Here is a 27,012-nt window from a genome sequence, read left to right as displayed (position 1 = left end):
AACTGAGCAGGACAGTTGGGAGGAGACATGTACGCCGTCCCAGCTGCCTGCCACATGACGTCATCACACAGTCCAGGTGCCCAAGCACACTTTGCACGCGCGTGGGGGCAGCAACAGCGCTGAAGCTGCCCCCGGCCTCAGGCGCCAGAAAACCTGGCACCGGGCCTGCGTACAGATGGATATATCCATTATAAAACCAGGCTAAAATCAAAGGTTAAGTCAGAAGAGCCCCTAATCAAAAGCAACAGACTAAAATGATTATTTTTCAGCATATGCTTTACACAGAAACACAAGCAAACCCAGTCTGTGCACTTGAAGACTAAACACAGGTGAGTCGAAGCCACACAGCTAAAAAGCTCCACCCGACAGAAAGCGCACTGGACCTTTGCTTGTCAAGAGACATTTGTGCACCCAAAGACCTATCACAGGGAGGAGACGAACATTGTTTCTCTTTGGCCAGAGAAGTTCTCGATCCACCTTATTACTACATTTTTTAAAAAAAATTCACCTCCAGATCTCGTATCCATCACACCATCCAAATAAAACAGGATGCGTGAAAACAGATACACATGTATTAACCGAACAGATGTACAGTTCATGTATCTCATGGTGTGAGCTCTGACTCACAAAACACTTATAATGAAACAAGTTCTGTTAGTTTTTCAGGTACCACCGGAATCTTCTTTCATATATATTTATCTGGCTTCAGGCCCTAAGACTGGTGGCCTGAGCAACGGCATCAATCTCTTCCCCACAGTTCACAAAACCCAAAACAGGCTGTGGGCTCTCACATTCCTTCACTGTAGCCTTCCCTCTCTCCTTTCAAACATGGTCGTAAGGCTAGCCAGGTTTAAAGTAAACAAATTAAATAAATAAAACAAGATTCCTGGCCAAAGTTTGAAGCCGGTTAAGTGAGAAATTTGGTGAACCTTAATGCCCGGCAATATCAGCGTAGGCATCTCTCTTAATTAGGGGACAGATTTGCATTCATAGCACAAGATTTAATGCTTTTTGCATGCTCTTTTGCAGATGAAGCGCCGGAGTGGAATTCATGAACCTCGGCAGTTTTCTTGGAGTGCATGGCAAAGCCTTCGTTTTGTTTGGGAGATGATTTTATCTCCCTCATACCCATCGACTCCTAAGGAATTAACATGCTTTATGTGCCTGAGGAACTATCGTTTTAATAATCCAATGAGAAATTAGGACTTAAACTGACCATTTTCATGTTACACAAAGTTTAGTAAAATTCTCTTCATGTTCCGTGGAATCTTATGCTACGGGGGTCAACCTCAGCTGTTCAGATTAATAGAATACTTGACAGCCACCCCAAAATTGTACAGTTCACCGCTAAGTCAGTTGACAGTGTTTAAGTAATCGATCGACTGGTGTCTCAAACCTAATCAGTACACATGATCTTAAATTTAGTTATAGTTTCTGGTGGGAAGCTACGCTGGTCTGCAGTCTATGAGCAAGGTTCAAGTCCAACAGCACCTTTTAGACCAACAAAGAGCTGGAAACTTAATTACCCTGGAAAGTTAATTATGTTTCAGAGCGGTGATGTCAGGAAAGAGGGAACCTGTCATTCTGTCACTAGACGGGATTGCACTGCAACTTGTCCCATGCTACCCCCTCTCTTTTCTGTCCATTATTTCCATATAAGATTTTGCAGAGCGTATCTGCAATATTGTAGGCTCAACTTACACAGTACACAAACCCATTTGGTTAAACCTAGAATGACCCTAGTCATGTATAAGTCATGGGGGGGGGTCCGTTCTAGATCATGGATAGATGAACCCTCCCAATACTCACTGGTCCTCTCTCCAAGGCCTCCCCCCCCCATCTATGCTCACTTCTGGAACTACGGATCCCAGACCCCCGGTGGGGGTGGGGGATCCCCCGCCCCCACTCCCCACACCCTGCCCCCACTTACCTGAGCAGTGGGGGGTACGCACCTTCCTTGCACGCTCCCCTGCAGCACAGCGCGCTCCTGTGCGCCGCAGCCGCTGGGATCCGGCCCATTTTAGCCCGGATCGGGGCCTCTGGAGTGCGGGAGCGCTCCTGCGCTCTGCAGCGCACAAAATGGGCCCGATCCACGGCAAACTGGGCCCATTTTCAGCAGCTGCAGAGCGCAGGAGTGCTCCTGGGCTCCGCAGTGCCCCAAAACAGGCCCATTTAGGAATGGATCGGGCCCATTTTGAGTCGCTGCAGAGCGCAGGAATGCTCCTGCACTCAGCAGCGCCCCAAACGGGCCTGTTCTGCCACGGATCAGGCCTGGTTGAGGCACTGCAGAGCGCAGGAACGCTCCTGTGCTCCGCAGTGCTCAAAATGAGCTCCTGAAGTGACATCATTGCGCCTGTGGGGGGCGTGTGCGTTCTCTGTGCGCGCGCACTCCCCTCTCCCCAAAGGTAAGTGCCAGGCCCCTGTCCCCTGCCAGGAGGGTTGAGGGGGCCTGGCAACCCTATCTGGAACATAGTACTTTTGCAATGGTGGGGCGTGTGGTTGTGTAGCATTCCCACCCACATGCCCCGCCACATATTTTAACATGATGGGGCTTCCAGGGTTTCAACAAATGGGACCCTGTGCAATTTGAATCACAGTTGCCCTAACTCATAACCTTTGAGCCACAATAGCCACATTCCATCTCTCACAAGCAAAAAGAGAACGAAGAAGTCCACTGCATGCTGGTGTTTCTAAAAAGGCAAGTTTGACACACCAAATGCTTTCGGGCCTGGCAAACAGCAATGAACATAAATCAAAAGTAACGTTTATAGCTAATTTGTACGGTTCTAGCCTGCGTTTCAGCCAAAACTGGGCCCTTAACACAGCTAATGCAGAGAATAATAAAAAAATTACAACCACGTTAAAAACAAAATTATTTTTTTAACAAAGCACACATAAAAACTATCTTGAAGCACACAAAACAGAGATAAAACAGGAAAGGGTTTTAAAAGCCACTTAGCAATCCAGCCTTTAAAAAGCTGAGCTAGATTTTTAAAAAAGTTTAATTAGTGTTTAAAATACTTAGTGTTTAAAATGAGAGCAAATAATTAGTGTTTAAAATGAGAGTGTTTAAAATGTGACCAAACCCAGTAAAACTTTCTATATAGAAAGAGAGCAGGATACCTCTCCTAGGAAAAACTTGCCCCATCTTGAGCCAAAAAGTCCTGGGATGGTATCCGCTTAGAAATGTGTAGAATTTGAGGTTCAGTTATATCCTTTTATTGTTCTCGCAACGAATACAAAATTCATAACAGAGAAATGCAGTCGTTCATACCACCTGTAACACAGTTTCCACTTTATACGTTAAACATGGCTTGGGCTCAGTTTGTGGGACTAACAGTGCAATCCTATGGAGAGTTACTCCAGTCTAAGCCCATTGACTTCAATGGGCTTAGACTGGAGTAACTCTCCATAGGATTGCACTGTAAGTTTGCATGCATCAAGGGAGATCTAGGGTTGTATCCTACCACTTTTCTTGGCTAACAGTGGCTCGTTCCACCCAGCTTTCCTTCCTTATGTCAGAAGGACAGGTCAAAGGTAGCCCCCTATAAATTGAATGAAATAATAAAACCCTAAGGTTGGGTAAGTTGTACCTAAATAAGACTCCGTTCCTTGATGTTTTCCAACACATATTTGTTGACAATGCATGAAGGAATGTTTTCTATAAAATTAAGGAGACTTAACATTACTTGATTTTGATTTTAAAAGATTATTACCCCCCCCACACACACACACACAAGGATACACACATGCGCCCTGCACACACTCACACCCAAAGGAGATTATCTTGCTCTTTTTGGCCAGTATAATCTCATTTGCTCAACTCCGGTCCATTTCCACAGTTGCATGTACATATGTAACTTTATAGAAGATTCCAGTAGCACCTTTAAGACTGCATCTTAAAGGTGCTACTGCATGCATCTGACGAAGAGAGCTGTGGTTCTCGAAAGCTTATGCTACAGTAAAGTTGGTTAGTCTTAAAGGTGCTACTGGAATCTTCTGTTTTGCTACTACAGACTAACACGGCTAACTCCTCTGGGCATATGTAACTTTGATACAGAGAACTTCCTGCTCTAGCCACACACGACGACCAGTGGCTCCAGTGGGAGATGTGCCTCATCACATACAATATGTTTTAAAAGTCCAACATTCAGAACAGTCAGCTGAGTCTCATGACTCATGCAGTGATGCACATTTACACCCGTAGTGGCTGTGCGCGCATAGATCTCTCTTACCGGATTCTTTTCCGCATAGCGGGTTCTAAGCCCAATCCCATTTTATTTTTTCATAATGCTAAAATTATTCTGTGACTTTAAAGGAAGTTCTCCGTCCCAATGAGCGCACAGCTTTGATGCAATTAGCCTACATCCATATCCATTTAAAGATTAATGCACCTCTGAAGCCTTAAGTCTTTTTGGAAATAGCTGCCCAAACAGAAGTCCTCTCTTTTCCACCAGTTGCTGTTCCACATGCTCCTGCCAATCAAATGCATTTGCCAGAGGGCATTCCAGTGTTTACTAATTAATCTCTCCATTAAACTCCACCACCGACTCTGCTGCTGAAAAACCACTCATTTAAAGGGATAGTAACCCCGCAGCTTTGACTTCACCTTATGCTTTCCTAGTCTGCGTTTGTTACCACCACATTTTTACTGACCAAAGAAAACACTCAAAAGCAACAGGAGGCAAAAGTTGGTCCTCAACAGTAACTTATGGCCCAATGAGACGTGGTTGCCATGACGACGCCACGACCATTTTAAAGTGATTTTAAAATGCTGCAATGGTCCGATCCAGGTCAGGCCCACAGCATGGTGGTTGTCTCTCCTCCACCGACTCTTCAACTGCTGAAACAGTCTGGGGGGGAGTGCAGCCATTTTGACAATTGATAAGGCATCTGATGCTCGATCGGGATTGGGCCCTGGTGGCATTTTTAATTCACTCTAAAATGGTGGCAACATCCCCATGGCAGCCGCAAGGAGACCATCATATCTAGTTTGGCCCTTAGGTTCCTGCTCTATAAAAATGTCAGGCTTAACAGTAGGACTTGACCAAGGTTAGTTAAACCTTGGGTTTGGGGTGGGATCCGAAGGTAGTTTTCTGATGGCAGAAATCCCTTTGGCCAGCAGAACAGAACTTTTCCCGCCTTCCTCCTCCCACTGAAGTCTATCGAGCTCCACAAAACGCTGCTCATAGTAAACGAGAGACTGGATTTTTTCCCTCCATTTTTAAAAAAAGAATAGCAGTTAACTTCCATAAACTCATTAGGTCCTGTGCAATGAAAAATACTACCTTGTCTCACCCTTGAACTTCCTGCCTGCCAATCAGCTTTATGGGGTGATGCTAGCCCTGTTCACATGTTACAGTGAACACCCACATACATATCCTGCCTGTATGCGTATATATCTGTTTGTGAGAAAGAGCCAACGAGTATCCACTTTATGAATGAAGCTGTGTCCCAGCACCTGGATAAATGTGGGCTCTGTATCACATATTCAGCTGTACATGCACTCATTGTAGCATGAGAATTACTCAAAGCAGATACAAAGAACAAACAAGTGTACAAGTGTACACTGCACACAGATTAGATGTGCGCTCACTGTCCCTTGTGAACAGAGCGACTGAGTTCTAGTAGTATGGGGGTGACATCTTTTGGGCCAAATTCACATTCGCTGAAGAACGCAGCGATAGAAAGCACTTCAGACTGCAAACAGAAAAGTAAAAAAGGACCCATCTGTATTCTGTGCTAGTTTCCCATTTGCGTGGAGTGTGTTTCACTTTTCCTTATGTAAAGAAACATTCCAAGTCTGGATCTAGCCTTTGTATTCTGAATCAAAAAGGTCCATTCTCATACCTCAGCATTCTACCTCCTCATTCTCCTGCTTGTGTAAACCAGGGTTTAACTATTTTATTTTGGAACAGTGTGTGTAAAGTGCTGTCAAGTCACAGCTGACTTATAGCGCCCCTATTGAGTTTTCCAAGCAAGACAAACAGAGGGTTTTTTGCCATTGCCTCCCTCTGCATAGCAACCCTAGTCTTCACTGGAGGTCTCCCATCCAATTACTAACTAATGCCGGCCCTGCTTAGCTTCCAAGATCTGATAAGATAGGGCCAGCCTGGGCCATCCGTGTCAGGGTATTTTTAAACTAAACAGTCCCAAACGCTATGCTCAGCAATTACAAACTGCACAGAAAGAGAACTGCTAATCTGTCATCAAAATTAAATTTGTTTTTGTTTTTTAAAAAGCTTCCCTTGAGCAAAATGTATCTACCCATAGAAGGAGGCTTCCCGCTGTCTCTCTGTCACACGTCTGTCTCCGCTGGGTGCAATGAGTTCCACTCAACAGATTTCATTGAGCGGAACTTTCATACTTTCCCAGCCCACTAGCAGCCTTCTGTGCCCCCCCCCTTCAGTGCTGGGGGTCAGTGGTCTCTCAGGAGCAGCACGTGGGGGTAAAATGTGGTTCTTCGGCAGGAGGGGGGGGAAACCCTTCTTCTGATGATTAAAACGTTAAGTTTTTGCCAAAACTGCATGGTTGGGTATGAGCTAGTATTCCAAAAGTGGCTGCTACACAGCTTTATAGGAGGGCACTACAATGCTGTTTTGCTCTAATCCCTTTCTTAATATCCCTAGTACAGAATTTGCCCTTCTCACCCCTGTTGCACACAGACTTCGCGTTTTCACTGAGCTATTCTCCACAACGCAACATCTTTCCTGATGACTCGCTGCCAGTTCAGATCCTGACAGCGTTGGGCTTCCTTTGCCCCAGTGTGTAAACTTGCATCTATCCTGGAGTTCCAAAGAGGGGAAAGAAGCCATCGATCAATTTGCAGAGCGTTACGCTTCTCTTTCAGTAAACAGGTTCGACTAATTTCAAGCTAAGTTTTGTACTGGTTTTTAAAGAGAGCCTGTTTTTCTCTCTCGTTTGCCACTGTTCTCATTCTGCAACCCAAGCTAACTCTGTGACCTTCACAAGGACCTCTGGAAACACAGTTGTGCGTATCACTGTGGTGTAAAGCCTTACAGACAAGTCAAACCTGTTCTTTCTGGCATCCTGCCCTTCAGATGAATATTCTCTGAAGATTTATTACGAAAGGGGAATGAAGAGGCAAGGCTGTGCACCATTCTTCTTCCACGTCTCAGTCAAGTTTAAGCCCCCTTCAGTAGTAAAAATCACTTTTACTACTGATAGGAGGGAGAGGACAATAAAGCTATCATTTAAAAATGAGATGCATTTGCCAATGACTCCAATTTAACGGGGGGAGGAGGAATCAATGATCGCTTATAGAACACAGAAACAAGTATACAGGGATGGTATCTGGGGTCTGTAATGACCCCAAATAGTTTATTCGTGCACTTTTCTCTTCAACCCAGAATCTGATGGTATAATTTAAAAAGTTGGACGGTTAACCGCTTCATCTGAAATGCAGTATTAACAGTCAAATAGTAACAGAGCTAAGTGGGAATGTTTTACCATTTGGGGACCATTTTACTCCATTCACTTTAAGAGACTATCAGCGTCTTCGCACAGCCCTCCAATTAGGGAAGTAACTGAACTCACCAAGCCCAGAAGTATGAAGAGATGGAAAGTTTTATTGTCTTTTGACATTCGTTGTGTCTAGCTGAGTTTATTTTGCATCATTTATGATGACATTGTATAAATTTCAAAAGATCCTAAATCCATCCCTCTAGTACATTTCCTCCAGCAAGTTCAGAGCAAGAGACATGTGGTCAGATCCAGTGATTCATGAGCACATGTAGGAATCTTCTCTCCCATTTGATCATTTATTCTTGCAAAGCAAAACAAAAACAACAATGGTGGGAAATCTATAAAAGGTCTCCATCTATCTAACAATAAGCCCGTCCACAACCATTGCCTATATGCAATACGTTTAAATGTTGCAGCTTAAGATCCATAGAAGCAACAGAGCAAGGTCCAAACGTCACTCCAAACCCATGCTTGAATTGCAGTTCTCACCACTAGGGGGACCAGTTTGTTTCGGGCCGATCTGCAATGTGTCACTCAAGCTGCGTGTCCAGACTTAGGGCCCGTTTTGAAGACAGTTAATTACTCCAAAATTTGTGGCTGTGCAAAAGCACTCAGAAATATAATCTGCAATACTCCCGATTCTCCCTTGCCGTCTTTCGGAATAAAAAAAGACTAATCTTGAGAGCAGCAAGGCAGGATAGCAAGTCCCCAAAATAGCTTCCCACTCTTCGCCAGTCAGCGTGTGTAAATCCCTGGAGGAGGTGGGGAGGGCGTGACGTTGTTCATGAGCCACATCGAAATTAATCACAGAATATCCGCGTCAGTTACATGGACTCCTGGACGCTCTATGATCAGTTATCGCAACTGCTCTTTGTGGGGGGAAAGAGGGAAGGGGGACAGGAAGGGCACGGATGCAGTCGGCTCGAGTATTTTGATCTTGGGATTTCAGGGTCAAACTAGCCTATCAGGGGGAAAAAATTGCTCGGCTTTGCCAGAAACAAAATATGTTGATTCTGGTGACATTCCCTTATCTCAGCTTTCTCCCTCTCCCTCTTCAAACCCTTTTCCTCAACATCAGCTGTCATAGGGAACTGAAAATTCATGATGGCACCTCAAAGTTTGGGCAAAGAAAAAGATATGTTTCCAAACACACACAGAGTCATTTAAGGAAAATGTTTTCCATTCTCCTAAGGCCCCCGGCTGTCCAATCAGCCACTTCAAATCCATATTCGCTGACAGAACTCTGTATTTTTCAACACCAGCCTCTGAGAGCTTTGTTGCTAACGTGAGAAGTGCCAGCACTCAAGGCAGCAGGGGCAACACACTCCTTGGACCCAAAGCCCTTCTCCCTTGACGTACAGATCTGGGGACTACCTAATGGTTACAAACTGGTAAAGGCAAAGCACAATGCCAAGGGAACACAGAGTCTTTATTCAGGTGTACTTCCCTAGTTAGCTCCATTCCCTGGATGAATCCCTGCCTGTGACCAGCACCCAGTCTCTCCGGCCGAAACGACATTATCACATTACCCTACACGTTACCGATTCTTATTACCCTACTCTGTCGATCATGATACAGGGCTGCTGCCAAAAACGGCGTCCTTATAATAATAACTTTCGATTTATATACCGCCCTTTAGGACAACTAAACGTTCACTCAGAGCGGTTTACAAAGTGTGTTATTATTATCCTCACGACAATCATCCTGCAAGGTGGGTGGGGTTGAGAGAGCTCCAAGAAGCTGTGACTCACTCAAGGTCACTCAGCTGGCTTCAAGTGGAGGAGTGGGGAATCAAACTTGTTTCTCCAGATTAGAGTCCTGCCGCTCCTAACCACTACACCAAACTGGCTCTCCAGATTAGATTCCTGCTGCTCTTAACTACTGCACCAAACTGGCTTGTGTCATGTTCTCTCCCCATATCTGAGAGCACAGAAACTCAGAATGTGGGGCAAGTTATCCTAAATGCCCACATGGAAAAACTCAAAGTGGGAATACCATTTTTAGCTGGAGCCTTCCTTCATGCATAGTTCCATCTCCTCTTTCCCCATCCTGCCATAAACAATTCCCCTCTTATTCCTTTTGGCTAGATATATAACTTCATTCTTTTATCTCTGATGTTGATCTCTCATTCCGACTATTCTGTCTCTGTATTGTTCTTCTGCAACAATGCCGTGATAAACCAAACCAATACAAGCAGGAATACACATAAATATATTTTTTTAAAGACCAGACAGATGATTGATTGACCATACATCTGTAAACCCAGTATGGGGTACAAACTACCTTACTGGCTTGGCACAATACTATAGTAGTTTGGCTTTACCGTCAGAGGACACCGGGGACATTGGTGGCATAGTTGGATCAAGGGAAAGCTAAGAGCAACAGGCAGAAAACAGGTAAGCAGACGGGACAAGATTCAGAGCAGGTAAAGGAAAAAAGAAAGTCAGGATGTAGGTTCAAGGAACAGCCAAGTTCCCCTAAGCAAGGGCTGTGGGCCAGCCTACCTGCTGCCTCTTCTCCATTTCCTTTCCTAAGGGGCTTCCAGAGAAATCCCATGAACTTGGGGGGACAGCCAAGGCATGGCTGAGAACGAATGCCTGCTGAAAATGACAGCAATTGTGCCCAGCAAACACCCAGAGCCTGGTCCCCTTAAGTGCTTGGCGCCATTACTTTTCTGGCATAGTCATGTGATGAACAAAGACCCAGCGCAGTGGGGTATAACCCACATGCAGCTGCCTCCATCAGACTTGGCAGTGGGTCTCCACGGTCTCAGGTAAAAGTGTTTCATGTCATCTGCCACTTGATCTCTTTCACCGGAAATGCTGGGGATCAAACCTGGGACCTTCTGCATGCCGAACAGATGCTCTGCCTCTGAGCATGGCCCCTCCAGGAAGCTGACTCTCTTCTGCAAGATGAAACTTTCTATGGAGAAGGTCTAATACAAATCCCATCCACTCCCAATCAGGACTGCGCCCCAAACATTGTACTCATTGAAGCCATTCCTTTAATTCCTAGCATACCTCTGTCCGATGTTGGCTTATTACTTTCCATGAAGTGAGACATCATTTTTTCTTTAAATCCAAGGTGCTCAAGGGTTTCTACACTCAGAACAGTGTAGGATCCTAAAATCTCTCCAAACTCTTCTGATGGATGAAAGCCATTGTACCTTCTGCAGATTTACACCTCGCAATGTACGTTGAAGAGGATACCGAGCTCTGTTAAACTACTACAAGATTTATTTTTTTTCAGGGGATTCGATTTACAAATAGAATTTAACCAAAAGCCCTGGAACTGGATTATCTGGGTTAATTAACTGAAAAGAAACAAGGGCTGATTTTTAAAAAGATAAGTCACTAAACTGTTCAAACACTCAGAATTTTCACCCTTTAAGCAAGCAAATCTTCTTTCAAGAGCAACCAGTTCCGTCAATGCTCTTTCTCAATTCTATCTTGATTGACATACCAAGCCCAGCCTGAATACAAATAGAAGATGCCTGGCTTTTGATGTCCGATGAGGATTGCTCAGAACAATGCTCTTTTCCTCCGCCCCTGAACACCTGAGCAAACACCCTACAGGAACACCATTATTTCGACATCTTCATTACAGCCCACGGCCACTTTGATCTAAAAATCTATTTTGCCGGTCACTCAATTATTATAACTTGGCTAACATGGACTCCTTGTTACATACAAAGAACACCGGTAAAAATAGGGTTTTTTTCCTCTTTTGGTTTTGTTTCATTTCATGGCAGGACTCCTGTTTCCTTTCAAGCACTTTTAAAGCTAAAGCAGAGAGTTTTCTATAGCTAAAGCAGACAGTTTTTCACAATTCACACTAAGAAACCTTTTAAAAAACGATGGTTGTTGTGGGTTTTCCGGGCTGTATTGCCGTGGTCTTGGCATTGTAGTTCCTGACGTTTCGCCAGCAGCTGTGGCTGGCATCTTCAGAGGTGTAGCACCAAAAGACAGAGATCTCTCAGTGTCACAGTGTGGAAAAGAGAAGAGATGTAGGTCATCTACCTACATCTACCTACATGACCTACATCTCTTCTCTTTTTCACACTGTGACACTGAGAGATCTCTGTCTTTTGGTGCTACACCTCTGAAGATGCCAGCCACAGCTGCTGGCGAAACGTCAGGAACTACAATGCCAAGACCACGGCAATACAGCCCGGAAAACCCACAACAACCATCGTTCTCCGGCCGTGAAAGCCTTCGACAATACATCTTTTAAAAAACCATCACTACCCAAATCAAAATGATGCACTCTTTTAAGTGGCAAGCAAGAAGTACTCAAAATGCCACAGAGCAGCAAACAGGCAATGTGCCTTTTAACCCGGTCATGAAAACATGCCATAGAAAACCTGCTTTGCTGGATCAAACCAGGGTACACACAACCCAGACCAGCTTCCAGCAACTGCGTGTATGATGTCAACTGCCCTCCTCCCTTGTTTCTCCCTAGTATCTGATATTCAGAGCATGAGCATGCTCAGAAGACCATGACCGCGAGCATGGAAGTTCTAGCTAGCTAACACTGCTACCCATTTAACTAGTGTAGTGAATAACCTTTGACAGGTCTACCACAAATGTGTAAAAATTTACTCAGGTACCAGTTGAACAGCAGTCAGGATAAGAATGCTAGAATAATCATATATCTAATTCTGAATCAATCAGAAAAATCTGAAGTCTAAAAAAAACCCACATCAGGTGATGAAACCTCCCCGAAATAATAGAAACAATGCCTGTATCTTTAAGAAAATAATGCCACTGAGGTCTTAGTGGCCATTCTGAAGGTTGCTAGGCAACCACAACAATATGACCGAGCCCTCCAAACTTTGGTTTCTGTAAAGCAAAGTCATGTGGGGGAGTAGGGATGAACTTGAAAGCCAAACAGCCCTGGAAAAGGTCCCAACCCCCTCCCCTGTCATGCCCCATCCTATAGATGAGGACTCCCCAGGGACAGGCCCAGTGTCAACCACCGGAAACTAGTAATTTTTTTAAACCAAAAGCTGGCAGCTCTGCTTCATCTCTCACAGCTCTAACTATCCACAGCACCTTTCTCCCACTTTTCATTTTCTTCACCAACATCAAACCCTTGAAAAAAATATGACATGTGATGACATGAAATAACGTTTACAAGAGGGAAAGGCTGAAATTTCTGTTTAAGAAAGACTCACCCCATATAAATACAGCTCTGGCTCTGCCCATAATCTGCTTAAGTCAGACGGGAGCTGTGTGGCTCAGTGGCAAAGCACTTTGCTGTGTACACAGAAGGTCACAGGTTCAGTCTCTGGCATCCCCTGTCAAAGTATCTCCGACGGCAGGCAGATAGACCTTTCTGTGCCGGAGATTTTGGAACGCCACCACCAGTTTGAGAAGATAAAACTGAGCCTAGATGGACCAACAGCTTGATGTGGTCTACAGCTGTCTCCTACATTTGTGATACAGCTGCCTGCAAGCAGGCAACGTGCTGTTGTGTAGCTGGATGGATCCAGACCTCTCCCCCTTTTCTCTCCTTGTTGTTCCTTTGTGGAGACTCCAAGGAACAGAATTTTGAGGGACATCAGGGGAGGCAAGAGAAATGCACCCTGTGGGCAGAAATCTTTTCAACCTATGGAAATGCTCCGACGGATTCAAAACCATGACTTCTGGAAGAAAAAAAAAACATCTGTGCAAAGTTTGTTTTTAGGAAAAATGTTCTGGAAATAATCAATACAGTTTAAAAAGAAATATGGAATATGGACACACACAAAAAGCCAAATGAAGCAGTGGTGGCCTGGAAGCATGGCGCTCTGTGGCCAGAGTTACAGAGAGTGGTTCCTTTCTTCCCAATCCCCATTTTAAGGGATGTCTTTTATCTTTTTAACAAACCAACTTCAAACTAACTGGAAAAATGCATTCATTTCAGCTGGTATCTCTGCACGGTCCAAAGGGACTCCCAGTGCATTCTGGGATTTCACGCAGGCACATATGCTCCTGAGAAGTCATTTCAACCCACATCTCTATTCTGTTTCCACATTATAAGATCATCTATCTAAGGCCCCAGGAGGGATTTGGCCTGAAAGATTTGCGGAAAGTTGCCAAAATTATTATATTTTCCATCCAGATTCCCTTTCTGGATCATTTCACTTGGAGAATTAAAGTTTATTAGCAGCACTGTAGACCACTGAAAATGCATCTTTCCGCTATATTTATGTAGTGCAAGATTTTATTTTATTTTTCAGCCATTTGCGATTTATGAAGCACATGGACAAAACCTGGTAACAAAAGTAGGAACGCTTTCGGCCTCAACTTAAAAAAAAAACCAGACAGCAGAAATGAAAAGTTATATTGAAATCACCTATAAATATGCTTACATTCAATGAATGATGTGCTGTTCCTTCGTAAAGCATATAGGAAGTCAGCATTTCTCAAATGTGTGAAGTACTTCCATGTGCGTAAAGTGTGATCTTTCCAAAGCAAACAATGATGGGGGGTGGAGGTATACTTCCCAGCCACAGAGATCTTGGCTTGTTCTCTCAGACATCTTCCATCTTTCAAGACAGACTACTCGGGGACAAGAACAGACAGCAACTTGGTGCACGTTCAAAATTAAGAACTTGTAACTACTGAGTAACTGTATCATTAGCACTTACACAGCTTTTTTAAAGCACGAAGTCTTTGTCCATATTTACCTAGCTGGGCCCTCGGTTCACAAACTGTGGGCTAAAACTAGGGTTACCAACCTTCAAGTAAGGCCTGGAGTTTATATTTATTTATCTTATGCCATTTATAGTTCACCTTTCTCAATGAGACTCAAGGCGGATTATATAGTGAGAGATTAGTACAATCAATATCAAGGACATTTCTATAAATAATGCCATAAAGTAAATAAATTTATGTTTACAAAGGCATAGCATTAGCAAGAATCCTTACAGCTGAACTTCAGATTACAGAAATCTGTTCTAGACGAAATGGTGGCTTTGGAGGGCAGACTTTATCTTTTAGATTCTAAGAGAAACAGAAACAGATATCCTAGAGGGTGGATGCTTTACTATTTCTCCTATGGCATACTACAGCAACTAGGAGAAATGGACTGTTTGGCACTTGAAGATGCACTAAAGGCCAGTTAGGAATCGGAGAGGGCTGGGCCTGCTGTTGGCTGGCACCCTCCTATGGGTCTTCAAAATGGATTTTTCTCCTAAACACTGAAAAAAAAGAGGATTTTGAGAGTTTTTTTAGGCCGAGAAGAATATGACTGCAGCCAGTTATAATAACCGCACGAATATCACGTTTGTATAACAAACGAGAACACATACCTACAGAAGGCTACAAGTGACGTAAAGCGCGAAAAAAGTAATAGGAGGAAGGAAATTTTAAATTTAAATTTGGAGTTCGCTGGGAAGAAGTGACAAAGGAGCTGACCTTTGACCTCGGCATGCAATTACAGGATGTGACATCACATCCCTCCCCTGGCTCTGTCCCCAGATCTCCAGTTAGGAACCCTAGTTGCAACTCTGGGAAAGGAGGCATTGGGCGTCCCTCTTCCTAGCAACAGGAAAAGGAGAAAAGAGTTCGGAGCCAACACGTTCCTTCCTCCTCCCTTCCTTTGCCCATTGGTTCCATACATGCCCAGGGTATCAGCTCACTCCCAGCCGGCAACAGTACAGGAGGTGATGGGAAGTCAATGCCCACAGCCACTCAGACCACAACGTTGATGGCCAGATCCAAGTCAAGTCCTAGCCGAAGAGTCTCCTATGGGATCACAGATAGGAGTGTTGGAAAAGTTCTGAGGATTGTGGAGAGCAGCTACCAGACAGAGAAACAGCCATGACTGACAAAAGGAAGCCAGCATGATGCATTGGTTAAAATATCAGACTAGGGCCTGGGAGATCAGGTTCGAATCCTCACTGTGCCATGGAAGCTTGCTGGGAGACCTTTGGTCAATCACACACACTCAACCTCACAGGGTTGTTGAGAGGATAAAATGGTGGAGAGGAGAAACATGTAAGCCTCTTTGGGAGGAAGTGTATAAGTGAAGTAAACGAAAAAGTAAATAAATAAATACTTCACAAAACGGGTGATGGACCTGTGGAGTTTACGGCTTCAAGATGGTGGCGATGACCATCATCTTACATGGATTTGAAAAAAGTTGGAGACATTTGTGGAGGAGACATCTATCATTATTATTGATGAGAGCTGAATGATGCCTCCAGGTTACAGGAGGCAGGATACCTACGGTATCAGGTACCTGCATAGCTCAGGCAAGGCTGAGCTCATTAGATCTCAGAAGCTAAGCAGGGTTGGCCTTGGTTAGTAATTGGATGGGAGACCTGCAATAAAGAGGAGGTTGCAGAGGCAAGCAATGGCAGACTATCTCTGTGAGTCTTGATGGCACTCCTCACTATCACATGCACTGTACGCAGTACTCTACAAAGCAGGATACCCAATGAATGCAGTTCTTTGTCCCAAGGAGCCTGCAGTTCAGCAAGAAGGATAAAAAGGAAGAGGAAGGGAAGGGGAAGAAAAGGCAAGGGGTGAATACGATCAAATGTAGATGCACAGGCTGCTATGGGGAAGCAAGCCCCATTAAACTCAGCCGGAATTACTTCCAAGCAAGCAAGAACGCCATCGTATTAGCCAAAGTACATCAAGAACCTTCTGAATCAAAATTTCTACAAAAAGGCAAGTATCATGATCACACACATAAAGCCGCCTTCTACCGAATCAGACACTTGGTCTATCAAGGTCAGTATTGTCTGTTCTGACTGGCAGCAGCTCTCTGGGGTCTCAGGTAGAGGGTCTTTCACATTACTCACAACCTGAACTCTAACTGAAGATGCTGGAGACTGAACCTGGGGGGACATTCTGCATGCAAAGCAAAGGCGACAGCTCCAAGAATTGCACAAGTTCACAAATGCAAGCCAACTATTAATGCTAACTTACTAAGTTATTTACACCATCACCTAGTTGCCGGTTAGATTTTGAGCTGGGGAGGGCCTTTGTGCTAATGGCTAAGCAGCAAGTGTAAGTCCTCCCAACTCTTTATGCATACTTAGCCCAAGAATAGAGGGACCAAATTTTTTAAAAATGCCTAAGCCCAGGTAATTGCATCAAATGTTTGATCCCTTGGATAGATCTGCAGTTACAGAGTAATCCCCAAACTAATTAAAAAGATCTTCTACATTCAACAGCCGGTTAGCACACACAGCGAAAGCAATCTGATGACAGACGGCTTTTCAACGTACACTGTCTGGCTTACATTTCAAATAATAAAATGAACAGAAAGAAAAAAATACACCAGAGTTCAAACTTTTCAAACGCAGCCCCAACATGTTTCAACCTGAATGAAGAAAAGTTATAATTTGTCTAATGCCGCTGAACAGACTTTGTTATAATAATTCAAAAACCTACAGGCATTGGGTCATATCCAAGACCTGTACATATCCAAGGTGTACAAGAGGACACTGGGAAGTCTTCTACAGTCAGCCCCCAATCCATTGCTGGAGACATGTGAGCTCCAGAAACACTGAGGAGGCACAAAGGCAGGGCCGGCGCCACCATTGAGGCAGTGAGGCGGGTGCCACGGTGTCGAGGCGCCGGAGGGGGTGCCAGGGGCGGAGATGCGCGCCACGGAGCTGGCGTGGCTGGCCCACAGCTGCTGCAGCCAGCCAGCCAGCCCCGCACCGCTGCCACCACATCCCCGGCCGGGCGCACCAGCTGCGGGCCAGGCACGGCAGGCGGCCGGGGTGGCGTGCGGAGCACGGGCAGCCTCCATGTGCCGCCCCAACCACCCGCTGGCCAAGGGTCCCGGTTTTGCTGCATGATGACATCATCACGTGGTGACGTCATCACGCAGTCTGGGGGTGTGCGTGTGCACTGTGTGGCCACAGGCACCAGAAACCCTGGTGCCAGCGGTGCACAAAGGAACACCAAGAAAATCAAGTACAAGAAGGACGTAAGGGGATTTTTTTGTTGCCTTAAGTTAGGACAGGCTAAGGGTGGCCCCCGCACCAGCTGGAAGTGTGCTTCTCAAACACTGCTGCAGAGGCTGCTGGGGCACCTGCTATTTGCACAAGTAGCAAAAAACCCGAGCCACTTATTGCATTTAGCATCAATGGAAGCCCTCCAACTACTCGGTCCAAGGATGACTTCCTTTACCACCAGCACGGTGGAGCCAGCCCCTTGAAGGAGTCACAATTAACTGCCAGTTGCTCTCTGATGTTAATGCCCTCCCCCTCTTGCAAAAACATCCCAAGAGGACACATTTTCAGAACGCCAGATCTCCTTCCTCTAGAACACCCCAGTGCACGTACAGAAGGGGTGAAAAACTGGCCCTAGAGCTTGTATTTTCAGACGATGAGACGTCAGCCTTCTCAAGTTTAAAAGCAAGCAACTCTTCGCCCAATGTGGCTGTGACAACACAACAGGTAGACAGCTCTGTCTCCCATCCCATGCCAAAGCCAAATGAACCCACCGGCAGAAAGGTAAACAGCTGGCTTGCTTTGAGATCCTGGGGAGGGATTTCCAGGAAACAATGCTCTCCTCGTAAGAGGTTCTTCCACTGGTCGCACATTATCACCAACGCAGCTTTACAAGCGCTACTACGCCAACTAGGAAACCAAGCCATTCTCTCACGCCCCAGTTAAAATGTACCCAATCCGGCCAGTTCGTATGAACACTAGAAGCTGCTTTAGACTAAAACAGACCTTTGGTCCATCGAGGTCAATTTCATCGACTCAGACTGGGAGCAGCTCTCCAGAAGCTCTTTCACATCTCCCACTACCTAATCCTTTTAACGGGAGATGCTGGGGATTGAACCTGGGGCCTTTCATGTGTCAAGCAAATGCTCTACCACTGAGCCATGCCGCCCGCAGCTCATCTTCCTCTTAGTCATTGCTCATGACTCACGAGGAGCCAAACCACTGATACATCTAGCCCCAGGCCCATTTTCTCTGCTCTCCAGCATCCCAAACAGGTGGATCCCCCGGGTCTTGAATAAGTGACACCAGGGACTGGATCCTGGGATCTTCAAAGCAAATGCACAAACGGTTGCTACAGCTTACCTTCCGTCACACAGCTCCTTGAGCTATGGAAGCAGCTTCTGCTAAAACACTGGGGTTTTTTTAATGATCTGCACAGCCAATCAAATCTCCAATAGTCAATCAGAAGCCATGCTTGGCACAAGCCCCACCTGACCACACCCACTTTCTAAAAACACTTGGAGGGCACCGGGAAAGGTATGGGCGGGCACAATGGTGCCCACGTGCATCACATTGGGGATCCCTGCCTTGAGCCCTGTTCCTGGAGTTAGATGTGTTGGAAAGGGGGTGACTGCACTGACAATCCAATTAGCTCACCCACACAAGCAGCCTTTTTCAAGATCAGCAAAAACAGCCGGGGCTATAGAAAACTATCTGTCACAGACAGGAAATAGTGGAAGAGAAAGAAAAGCTTCAAAGTCCAGATCCGTGGGAATTCCCCACAAGATTTCTTTTGCCAAAAAGGGGGGCTGGCCCTATGGACATCACAGGTCCAGAGCGTTCCTTACCGCCAACGTAAATCTTAAGCCAACTTTTCTTTCGAAGCCGCGTCTACGGGCTGCTTTGCCTGCTGATCACCTGCACTCTCCTTTCAGAATCAACAGTTTAACTTCTGCAGCTTGAACAAGATTGACACCTCAGATAACGCAGTCCCAACTGGCATTGGGATAGCTCAAGAATTAAGTAATTATCTCCACACAATGAATTTTGCTGCAGGGAACCAACAAAAATATGTTAAAACAAGCGAGGCAAGTCTTTTGATTTTAAAAAGGATTTTGACATTACGCGTCGCCAGTTCTCTCCCCTCTTCTGAATTAAGTCAAAAAGGGGGGTCTAAACATCTCAAGGTAATGTAGCAGATTAAGGCATGGTCAAAATTAGAAGGCCACCTGCTGTGGAGGTTGGCAGGTAAATGAGACGGTCAGTGCTTGGTCAATACTGAACAGAGTTAGGATGACTGAGGGCCAGGCCAGATGTTACCTTAAGTGCACATTTGTCTTTAAAACCAGTAGCCACCCAGCTACGTCTCCCTGTCCAGCTGCAGTATCTCATCTGGGGCTGTCATGTCCCCCACCTGCCTACACACACATACCTTCTTCTACTTCACATTATTGGCAAAGGGCAGGATAACCTGGACCGTCAAGACATCCTAAAATGAGGCAAGGATTGCACTTGATGAGTGAGAGCCAAGCTACAAGTGACGCCTGACACAGGTTGGACACTTATCAGCTTCCCTCAAGTTTTGATGGGAAATGTAGGCGTCCTGGTTTTACAGCTCGGCTCTCCATGACAGCTGCCAGACCAGGACGCCTACATTTCCCATCACAACTTGAGGTAAGCTGACAAGTGTCCAACCTGTGTCAGGTGTCACTTGTAGCTTGGCTCTGAGAGGGAGGAACTAGCCACATGGATGCCATTTAGGGCAGGAGCTTTGCACTTTGGTTTGGTCCAAACAATGTGAGCTCGAAAGTCCCCACTTCAAATCCCAACTCGGTCACCAACCTAGCAGCCAGTTTTAGGATAACCACAACTTCCCTAGGCTTGATCTTCTTGCATCCTACATCCTACCTTGTTGGGCTGTTATAAGGACTACCACAGTAAGGTATTTTAAGTGCTCTGAACACTCTAAAGCATTATAAAAATGGTTAATTACCATGATAGCCAACATCCAATGACCATCCCAGTTGCACATGCAACAGTCAGTCACGGCTTCCATAAAGGGGTCTGCAAACCTGGGGTGGTGGTGGCAGGTTTGCAAAAAGATCTGTCCAAAAATGTGGGGCACCCAAAAATACCCCGAAATCCCAAAGCACCCTGTTGAGACATCCCATTTCTGCCCAGGTGTTGAAAAAAAATTCCAGCTGGAGTCAAACTGTAATATTGGGAGTCAAACATTCCCATCCCCCATAAGTTGTCACAGGCCCATAATTATTTGTGATAGATCTTATTAGAGACCAGGACATTACCAAACAAGTTTTGCAGGTGGCCACCATGCTAGTTGTGAATTTCCTGCATTGGGCAGGGGGTTGGACTAGATGACCGTGGAGGTCCCTTCCAACTCTATGATTCTATGCTGAACCAGAAGGGTAACTATAGCCAGAGAGACTACACTGATCATCCAGCTAAACCAGATGAACCGTCAGTCGTAAGGGGAGGGTGCCGTAGCAGCCATCCCAGCAAAAACACTGATGGCTGTACCATTGCTATTGCACACCTTCTTCCTGGAACTGGTTCCCCTCTCCAGTACTGTCGCCACTGCCGGAAAGGACATCTTGAGACACCGGCTGATTCCACACACGTTGGATAATGCACTTTCAATGCACTTTATCAATCGTTTGAGGTGGATTTTTTTGTTCCGCACACGAAAAAATCCATTCCAAATGATCTATAAAGAGTATCTGAAGTCCATTATCCAACGTGTGCAGAATCAGGCACCTTTAGACTGCGCCTGATCAAAATGCTTTGCAAGCACCCTGTCGAAAGGGGAGCAAGACATCAACACTTGGATCAGCCATTTGAAAGCTCCTGAGAACTCCGATCACGTTCAGCAAAGCCTAAGGCTTGCGAAAATAATTCTGCAGAGCTTCCACCCCCAACCCTCCCCAACGGCAGTACTCGGTGAAACATATGGGATTCATAATAACACTCAACAGCCAGGAAATCACAGGCACTAAGAGCAGCAGGGGAAAAACGTGACGTGGGCCAAGGGAAAAGGCAGGGAAGAGGCAAAGAGCAGACAACTGGTGGACTAGTCGGAGAAGCTCTGCAGGTGGAACGTGCCTTGGGGGACACTTGGGAATAAAGATGCAGAAAGCCAGATTTTTTGTGGTTCTAGCCATTGTAGCAGAAGAGACAAAGATAACAGACTTCTTGAGTTCTAAAACAGCACTGTCAGTCACCAGGAGCAGCAAGTCACACATTTACGTGCGGCAATGGGCTGAACTCTGCATGCACACAGAAGTACTCTCCTAATTACTGCACATTTTTCAGACCGGAGCTTGGCACTGAAAACCAGTTCAGATAAGCTCTGTCCATCCCCTTCCTTACTCCCAAATTGTGTGTGTGTGGGGGGGGGGGAATGAGCAATATGATCTTGTACATAATACCCTGCGTTTAAAAAAATGCACATTACAGAAAATACTGTATTCGCTCAGGTTCATCTCAATTCTTACAGCCCATTTGCCAGAAGGATCCGTTCTTTTGCCAAGAATCTCCCATTACTTTATTCATCAGAACACTACGCGCCGGCATCGACAGGCAGCTGAACCAGCTTTACAAGGCAAAGGGTTTGACGGGTCAGAAAGGTCAGACGGTCGTTGAGCAGAGAAAAAGGATATGCAAGCTGTACTTTGGAGCTCGAGACTCATCGCTTTGCCAGAGCTTTTAAAAAATTGTAGAGGTGGGGGAGAAAAGAGAGAGTTTTGATGAGCCTCCACATAGCAGCAATTCTGCACGCTATGCAAAGGGGCCATGCTGTATGCCTACACACAAACACACAACACCCTGAGCCCATGGGGCGCAAGCAATTGTTGCACATTATATATTCAAGCATCTGTATCCCACCTTTCTGCCCAGTTAGGACACTTAAGGCGGCAAACAATTCAAAAGGCATTAAAAATCTATTTTTAAAACAGTACCTATAAAATCAGCAATAAAAACAGCAAAGGGCGGGGGGGGGGTCAGATGAAACAGAAAGGTCTTCGGCCACTGGTGAAAGAGAATGATCAAGGGGGATAGATGGCTCTCCCCCCGGAGGAAGCTCCGTAATTTTGGTGCCATGACCAAGAAGACTCGTTCTTAGGTTGCCAACCATCTCACTACAGACGATAGGGACACCCGAAGCAGGGCTCACGAAGAGGACTGTAACAGTTGGGTATGTTCATATGGGCACAGGCAGTCCTTAAGGTATGCAGATTCCATGGTATTAAAGGTCAATACTAACACCTAGACTGGGCTCAAAGGCTGATTGGAAGCCAGCACAGATAGAACAAGATGAGAGTGATATGGTCTCTATGACCCACTCCAGTCAGCGTGATTATTCTCCTGCAATCACAAGACTATTTGGGAAAGGGTGGACTTGCATATACAGCCGTGCACAGTACAGCAATTAGCCCCATGCAATTTCCTGTGAGTTATGTACATGGTTGTCCCCAGGGCTTTTTTTCTGGGAAAAGAGGTGGTGGAACTCAGTGGTGGAACTCAGGACCGCACAATGACGTCACTTTGGGTCAGCTGGAACAAGGGGGGGGTTAAAGTTTAAATGACCCTCGGCGAAAATGGTCACAAGTCCGGTGGCCCCACCCCCTGATCTCCAGACAGAGGGGAGTTTAGATTGCCCTCCGCGTGGCGCATCTAAACTCCCCTCTCTCTGGAGATCAGGGGGTGGGGCCACCGGCCGGGGCCACCAGCCATGTGACCATTTTCAAGAGGTGCTGGAACTCCGTTCCACCGCGTTCCCGCTGAAAAAAATCCCTGGTTGTCCCTGATAGTATGAACCAGCTCCATGACAAGGCTTTGGGGCCACTTTGGGAAACGGTTCTACTTCCTTATAGCATTCGCTTCAAATTATTCAGCCATGATTTTAGGCACTGTGATGAAATGTAAAAATCATATGTAATACATTGAAGTCTTAGACTAGGTATGGACAAACCAGGCAATGAAGAACATGGAAAGCACTCTCTTTTCCTCTCTAACGCACACACACAAACACCTGGTGGCCTTACCATTTTGATGCCCGTCGAAAACGCAACTGGCTTGACCAGTTTAGGAATCTCCAGCTGCATTTCTAGTTGCGTAGACCGGTCTTTATGCTGGGCTAGCAGTAAAGAGGCAGGTAGATGGGAACTTTCCTGTAAAAGGAGTTTAAAAGGAAGAACAAATTTTTTTAAAAAGCACACAAGAGTAAAATATTTAAAAGGCATAAAGCAGCCATTACCATTAGTGCTGTGCGTTCCTAGAACTACAAATTGCATCTCAAAAGGCTGTTTTCAGGAGAATACGGCATAGCTCAATATTCCGGTTTACCAGAAAATGATCACTTTGGGTAAGAGGAAAAAGCTGCACCAGGCTCATAAATCAGAGGAACATGCAAACAGCCCATTTTTATAGATTCCACATTAAATGACAATATAACAAGCCCTGTATTCCAGAAGGCCAAGGCAGCCATATGTATTTGAGGGGAGGAATAAAGTAATAATAATAATTAGAACTTAATTACAGAAACAAGCGGCACAGAAAGCCATCTAACATGGATCAGATGTTTATCTAAGACACATTCTTTCGGCCAATGAACTCCATCCAGTTTAAAATTGTTTCCCCATTAGATTTCACCCGAGGCCTTTTGGAGGTGATCTTTCCTCAGCCTAGCACAATGGCACTATTGTGCACGCAACCAAAAGCGCATTATTTTCTCCTTTCGTGACTTTTTTTTTAGGGATGCCAGTCAAAAGTTGTTTGGGGGTTTTTTTTTGAGTGTGCATTTGTACATATGAAATAATAAAGCATCTTGAAAACAAGTTAATGACTTCAAAATCTTACATGAGTGGATAACAAGAGAAGGATTGTTACGGAGAATGCACGGCATGTCAAGAAACAAGAAATGAAATGATTGGCTAAAATAACTTGGTCGTGAACTAGACAGGACGCCAATCATGGGGTGGCCACGAAGAAGGACAATCCAGCCTCAACACCTCTGCCTCCTGTCCTTAATAACAAGCTACGGTTAAAGAAATACGTAACAAGTTATGGCTAAAGAAATACGTAATATGGAAGACTTTGAAACCAAAAAAAACCCCTGGGAATGCAGAGATAGTTGTTTTCAAACTGCATTGCTAGAAAGGAAGCCACACCGAATATTCTCCATCTTGAATCTTTAGGATATAAGTAGCCTTCTCAGTAGGGTAGAACTGTTTCCTGGGAAACACTTTTAACTGTGTCAATATTTATATTTTCAGTCATGTTTGGTGCCACTGTCTCCCAAACAGATGCTACTTTGGTGCCATTTTTCCTTCAAGTAACAGCTAGCACCCCCTTACGAGTCACATGGGTAATCCTATCCAATCAGAGAGCATACACAGAAAAGGAGGACGTTAAAATGACATACAGCCAATCAGTTTTGCGTACAAGATGACATCATTGAGCACAAGTGAAGTCAATTGAGAACGAGAGCATCAGGCAAGCATTTCCCCCGAAAAGAATTTCAAAATTATCGTAAAGGGGAGGTTTCATGAGTAAGAACAAGCTGTTTGAGCTCAAGCTCTACTAAAAACCCTCAAAAACTTATCAGGGGTTGCTCAGTGGAAGGATCTATACTGGAGACTTCCCCACAGACTACCATCCTGCTGTTACGTTATTGCATAGGCACGATCTAATCATAAAATCGAAATGACCTGGAAATCATTTTATTGCTTTTCTGCCCTCAGCACTGTACTCTGGCAGAAATATCCAGGCAGAGAGACAGGGGTAATGGCTGCAAGTTGCAGATACACTATAAACAGAGGCTGGCTGCTCTAGAGGAAGCCAGGGAATTTGAAAATTCATTTTAATCCGTAGGAGCAAAGTTTCTAGCCTACATGGTCATAAGAGGCAACCCTGAACAGTATTTAATAAGCAGGTTTTATTTGAGTAATCTGTCCAATGGCGTGGAGCTGACAGGAAGGAAACTGTACATGTCCAGGTCGCAGAGGTAACAACTCTAGAATCTCTTACTCCAAGGAGAACATCATCTACAACAAGGAGCATGGCTTTCTCAGTGGAAGGGCTAATTTTAAGGAATAACCTCCCCTCCAAGTTCTTTTAGGCTCCTCATTTTTTTAGACAATTGCTTCGAGAAGAATTTTTGGTTCATTTTTATAGGAGCGATAGTGGAAGATTTACTACTAGATTTAAAATGGTCTACGGCTTGTGCCGATGCTGGTTCCTGCCCTCCACCTTGGTTAATGCTTCACCCTTTTTTTAAAAAAAAATGTCCATGAACTGCCTGGAACACTTGGGAAAGATGGGATTAAGATATTTTAAACAGTTAACTGCATCTCAAGTCGATAAGGACAGCGACGTGTTATCGTTTCCATGCAGACAGAATATGTCAAAGGAATATCCTAGGTACATAACTCACAAATCATATTTAAAGACAGAATGCTTTTTAAAATATATGGATATTTAAGCTTCGCTATGCTAGACTGGCAGCATGCACTTCTAAAGAGCATGTCTAATTCCTGTAAGGCTTTTAGAAACATCGCTTTCAAAACTTTCTAAAAAATCGTGATTCTGCCTTTGTTGAATTGTGGTTTAAACTTTGAAAATGGAACCTTACAAATAGACACACGCTTCCTTCCCTCTCCTGCCCTCCGCTTTACCTTTCAGCCATTAGCAAACATATTTAGATATGTTTAGTAGCAATGCATGTACAAAACGCCATTAAGTTACCTATTTTGGTCATGTTATAAAGATTATTTATAACTGCTCTTTTTTGCAAGCCATCTGGCAAAATGGATTTCCAGTAAAACCAACTGCTGCGTAAGAAAACAATGTTCACCCCGTCTAAATTAAAAGGGCGTTTAAAGCCAAGTTGGAAACACTTGAGTGACTCAGTGAGATCCTCCCCCACCCTCACCCCCCCCACCATTGTAAGCCGTTAAATGAAATAAACTGTTAGCACCAGAGTTGTTACCCACCGACCTTCGCAGCCAGACCGAGTCCGATGCACGTCCACTCCAGTTAATGCCTCCAACATCTATTCCTTCCCTGCTGTTTTAGATCAAGGAAGTTGTGGCCTTGCTCAGTAAGCCCCCCATTTACTGAAGGAAAAAATAATAGTATTGCCGGGCCTGTGGAATGGTTTGTCTAAGGACAATCTTTTCCTCTTTTGCTGCCAAGTCAAAACCTACTTAGATTGAAATTTCACTTATTTATCATATCTTGAATCCTACCCTTCCTCTAAGGCAGGGGTTCCCAAACTTTTTGAGCCCATGGGCACCTTGGAATTCTGACCCAGAGTGGTAGGACAACCACAAAATAGCTGCCATGGGCAGAAGAGCCAGCCACAAAATGTCAGAGAATGAGGATATGCGTAACTCTAATAGTCCCTCTTCACCATTGCAGGCAGAAGCTCTGTTTAGAACAAGGCCTTTTTAAAATGAACATATTGTTTATAAATTCTCCTGTTGGGGTGGCAGCTGCTGCCAAAGCAACATTCTTTAAAATCTGTATAGCCAGTCAGATCTCCAATGGCCATCAATGCCCTGATGGGCAAAAGCCCTTTCTGGTCCCATCCACTTTCTACAAACACTCAGCAGGCACCAGGAAAGGTGTTGGTGGGTGTCATGGTGTCCACTGTCACCATGTTACAGACACCTGATCTAGCAAGATCAGGCTGGCTTATGGGGACATGATCCCATTTTATCTTGAGCAACCATGTGAGGTGGGCCTGGATGAGAGATAACCATCTAAACCAAGGTTCCTTGCTGAATGGGGGCTTGAATTTCAATTTCCCATGCCCTAAGACCACT

At 45.0% G+C, this 27,012-nt stretch overlaps 1 protein-coding gene across 1 annotated transcript in view; it reads right to left on the bottom strand.

Annotated features, from left to right (window-relative positions):
* MNAT1 (MNAT1 component of CDK activating kinase) overlaps positions 1 to 27,012 on the bottom strand; it is a 166,332-nt gene that overhangs the window by 70,170 nt on the left and 69,150 nt on the right. The window contains exon 6 of the mRNA XM_054971682.1: positions 23,230 to 23,355. Within this exon, the coding sequence (XP_054827657.1) occupies positions 23,230 to 23,355 (126 nt within the window). The remainder of the gene's footprint in view (positions 1 to 23,229; positions 23,356 to 27,012) is intronic.

This window comes from Eublepharis macularius, chromosome 2 (assembly GCF_028583425.1).
Source record: "Eublepharis macularius isolate TG4126 chromosome 2, MPM_Emac_v1.0, whole genome shotgun sequence".
In the NCBI taxonomy this organism is placed as follows: domain Eukaryota; kingdom Metazoa; phylum Chordata; class Lepidosauria; order Squamata; family Eublepharidae; genus Eublepharis; species Eublepharis macularius.
Note: the sequence above shows the minus strand (reverse complement) of the source record. Positions and strands in the feature narration are given on the sequence as shown.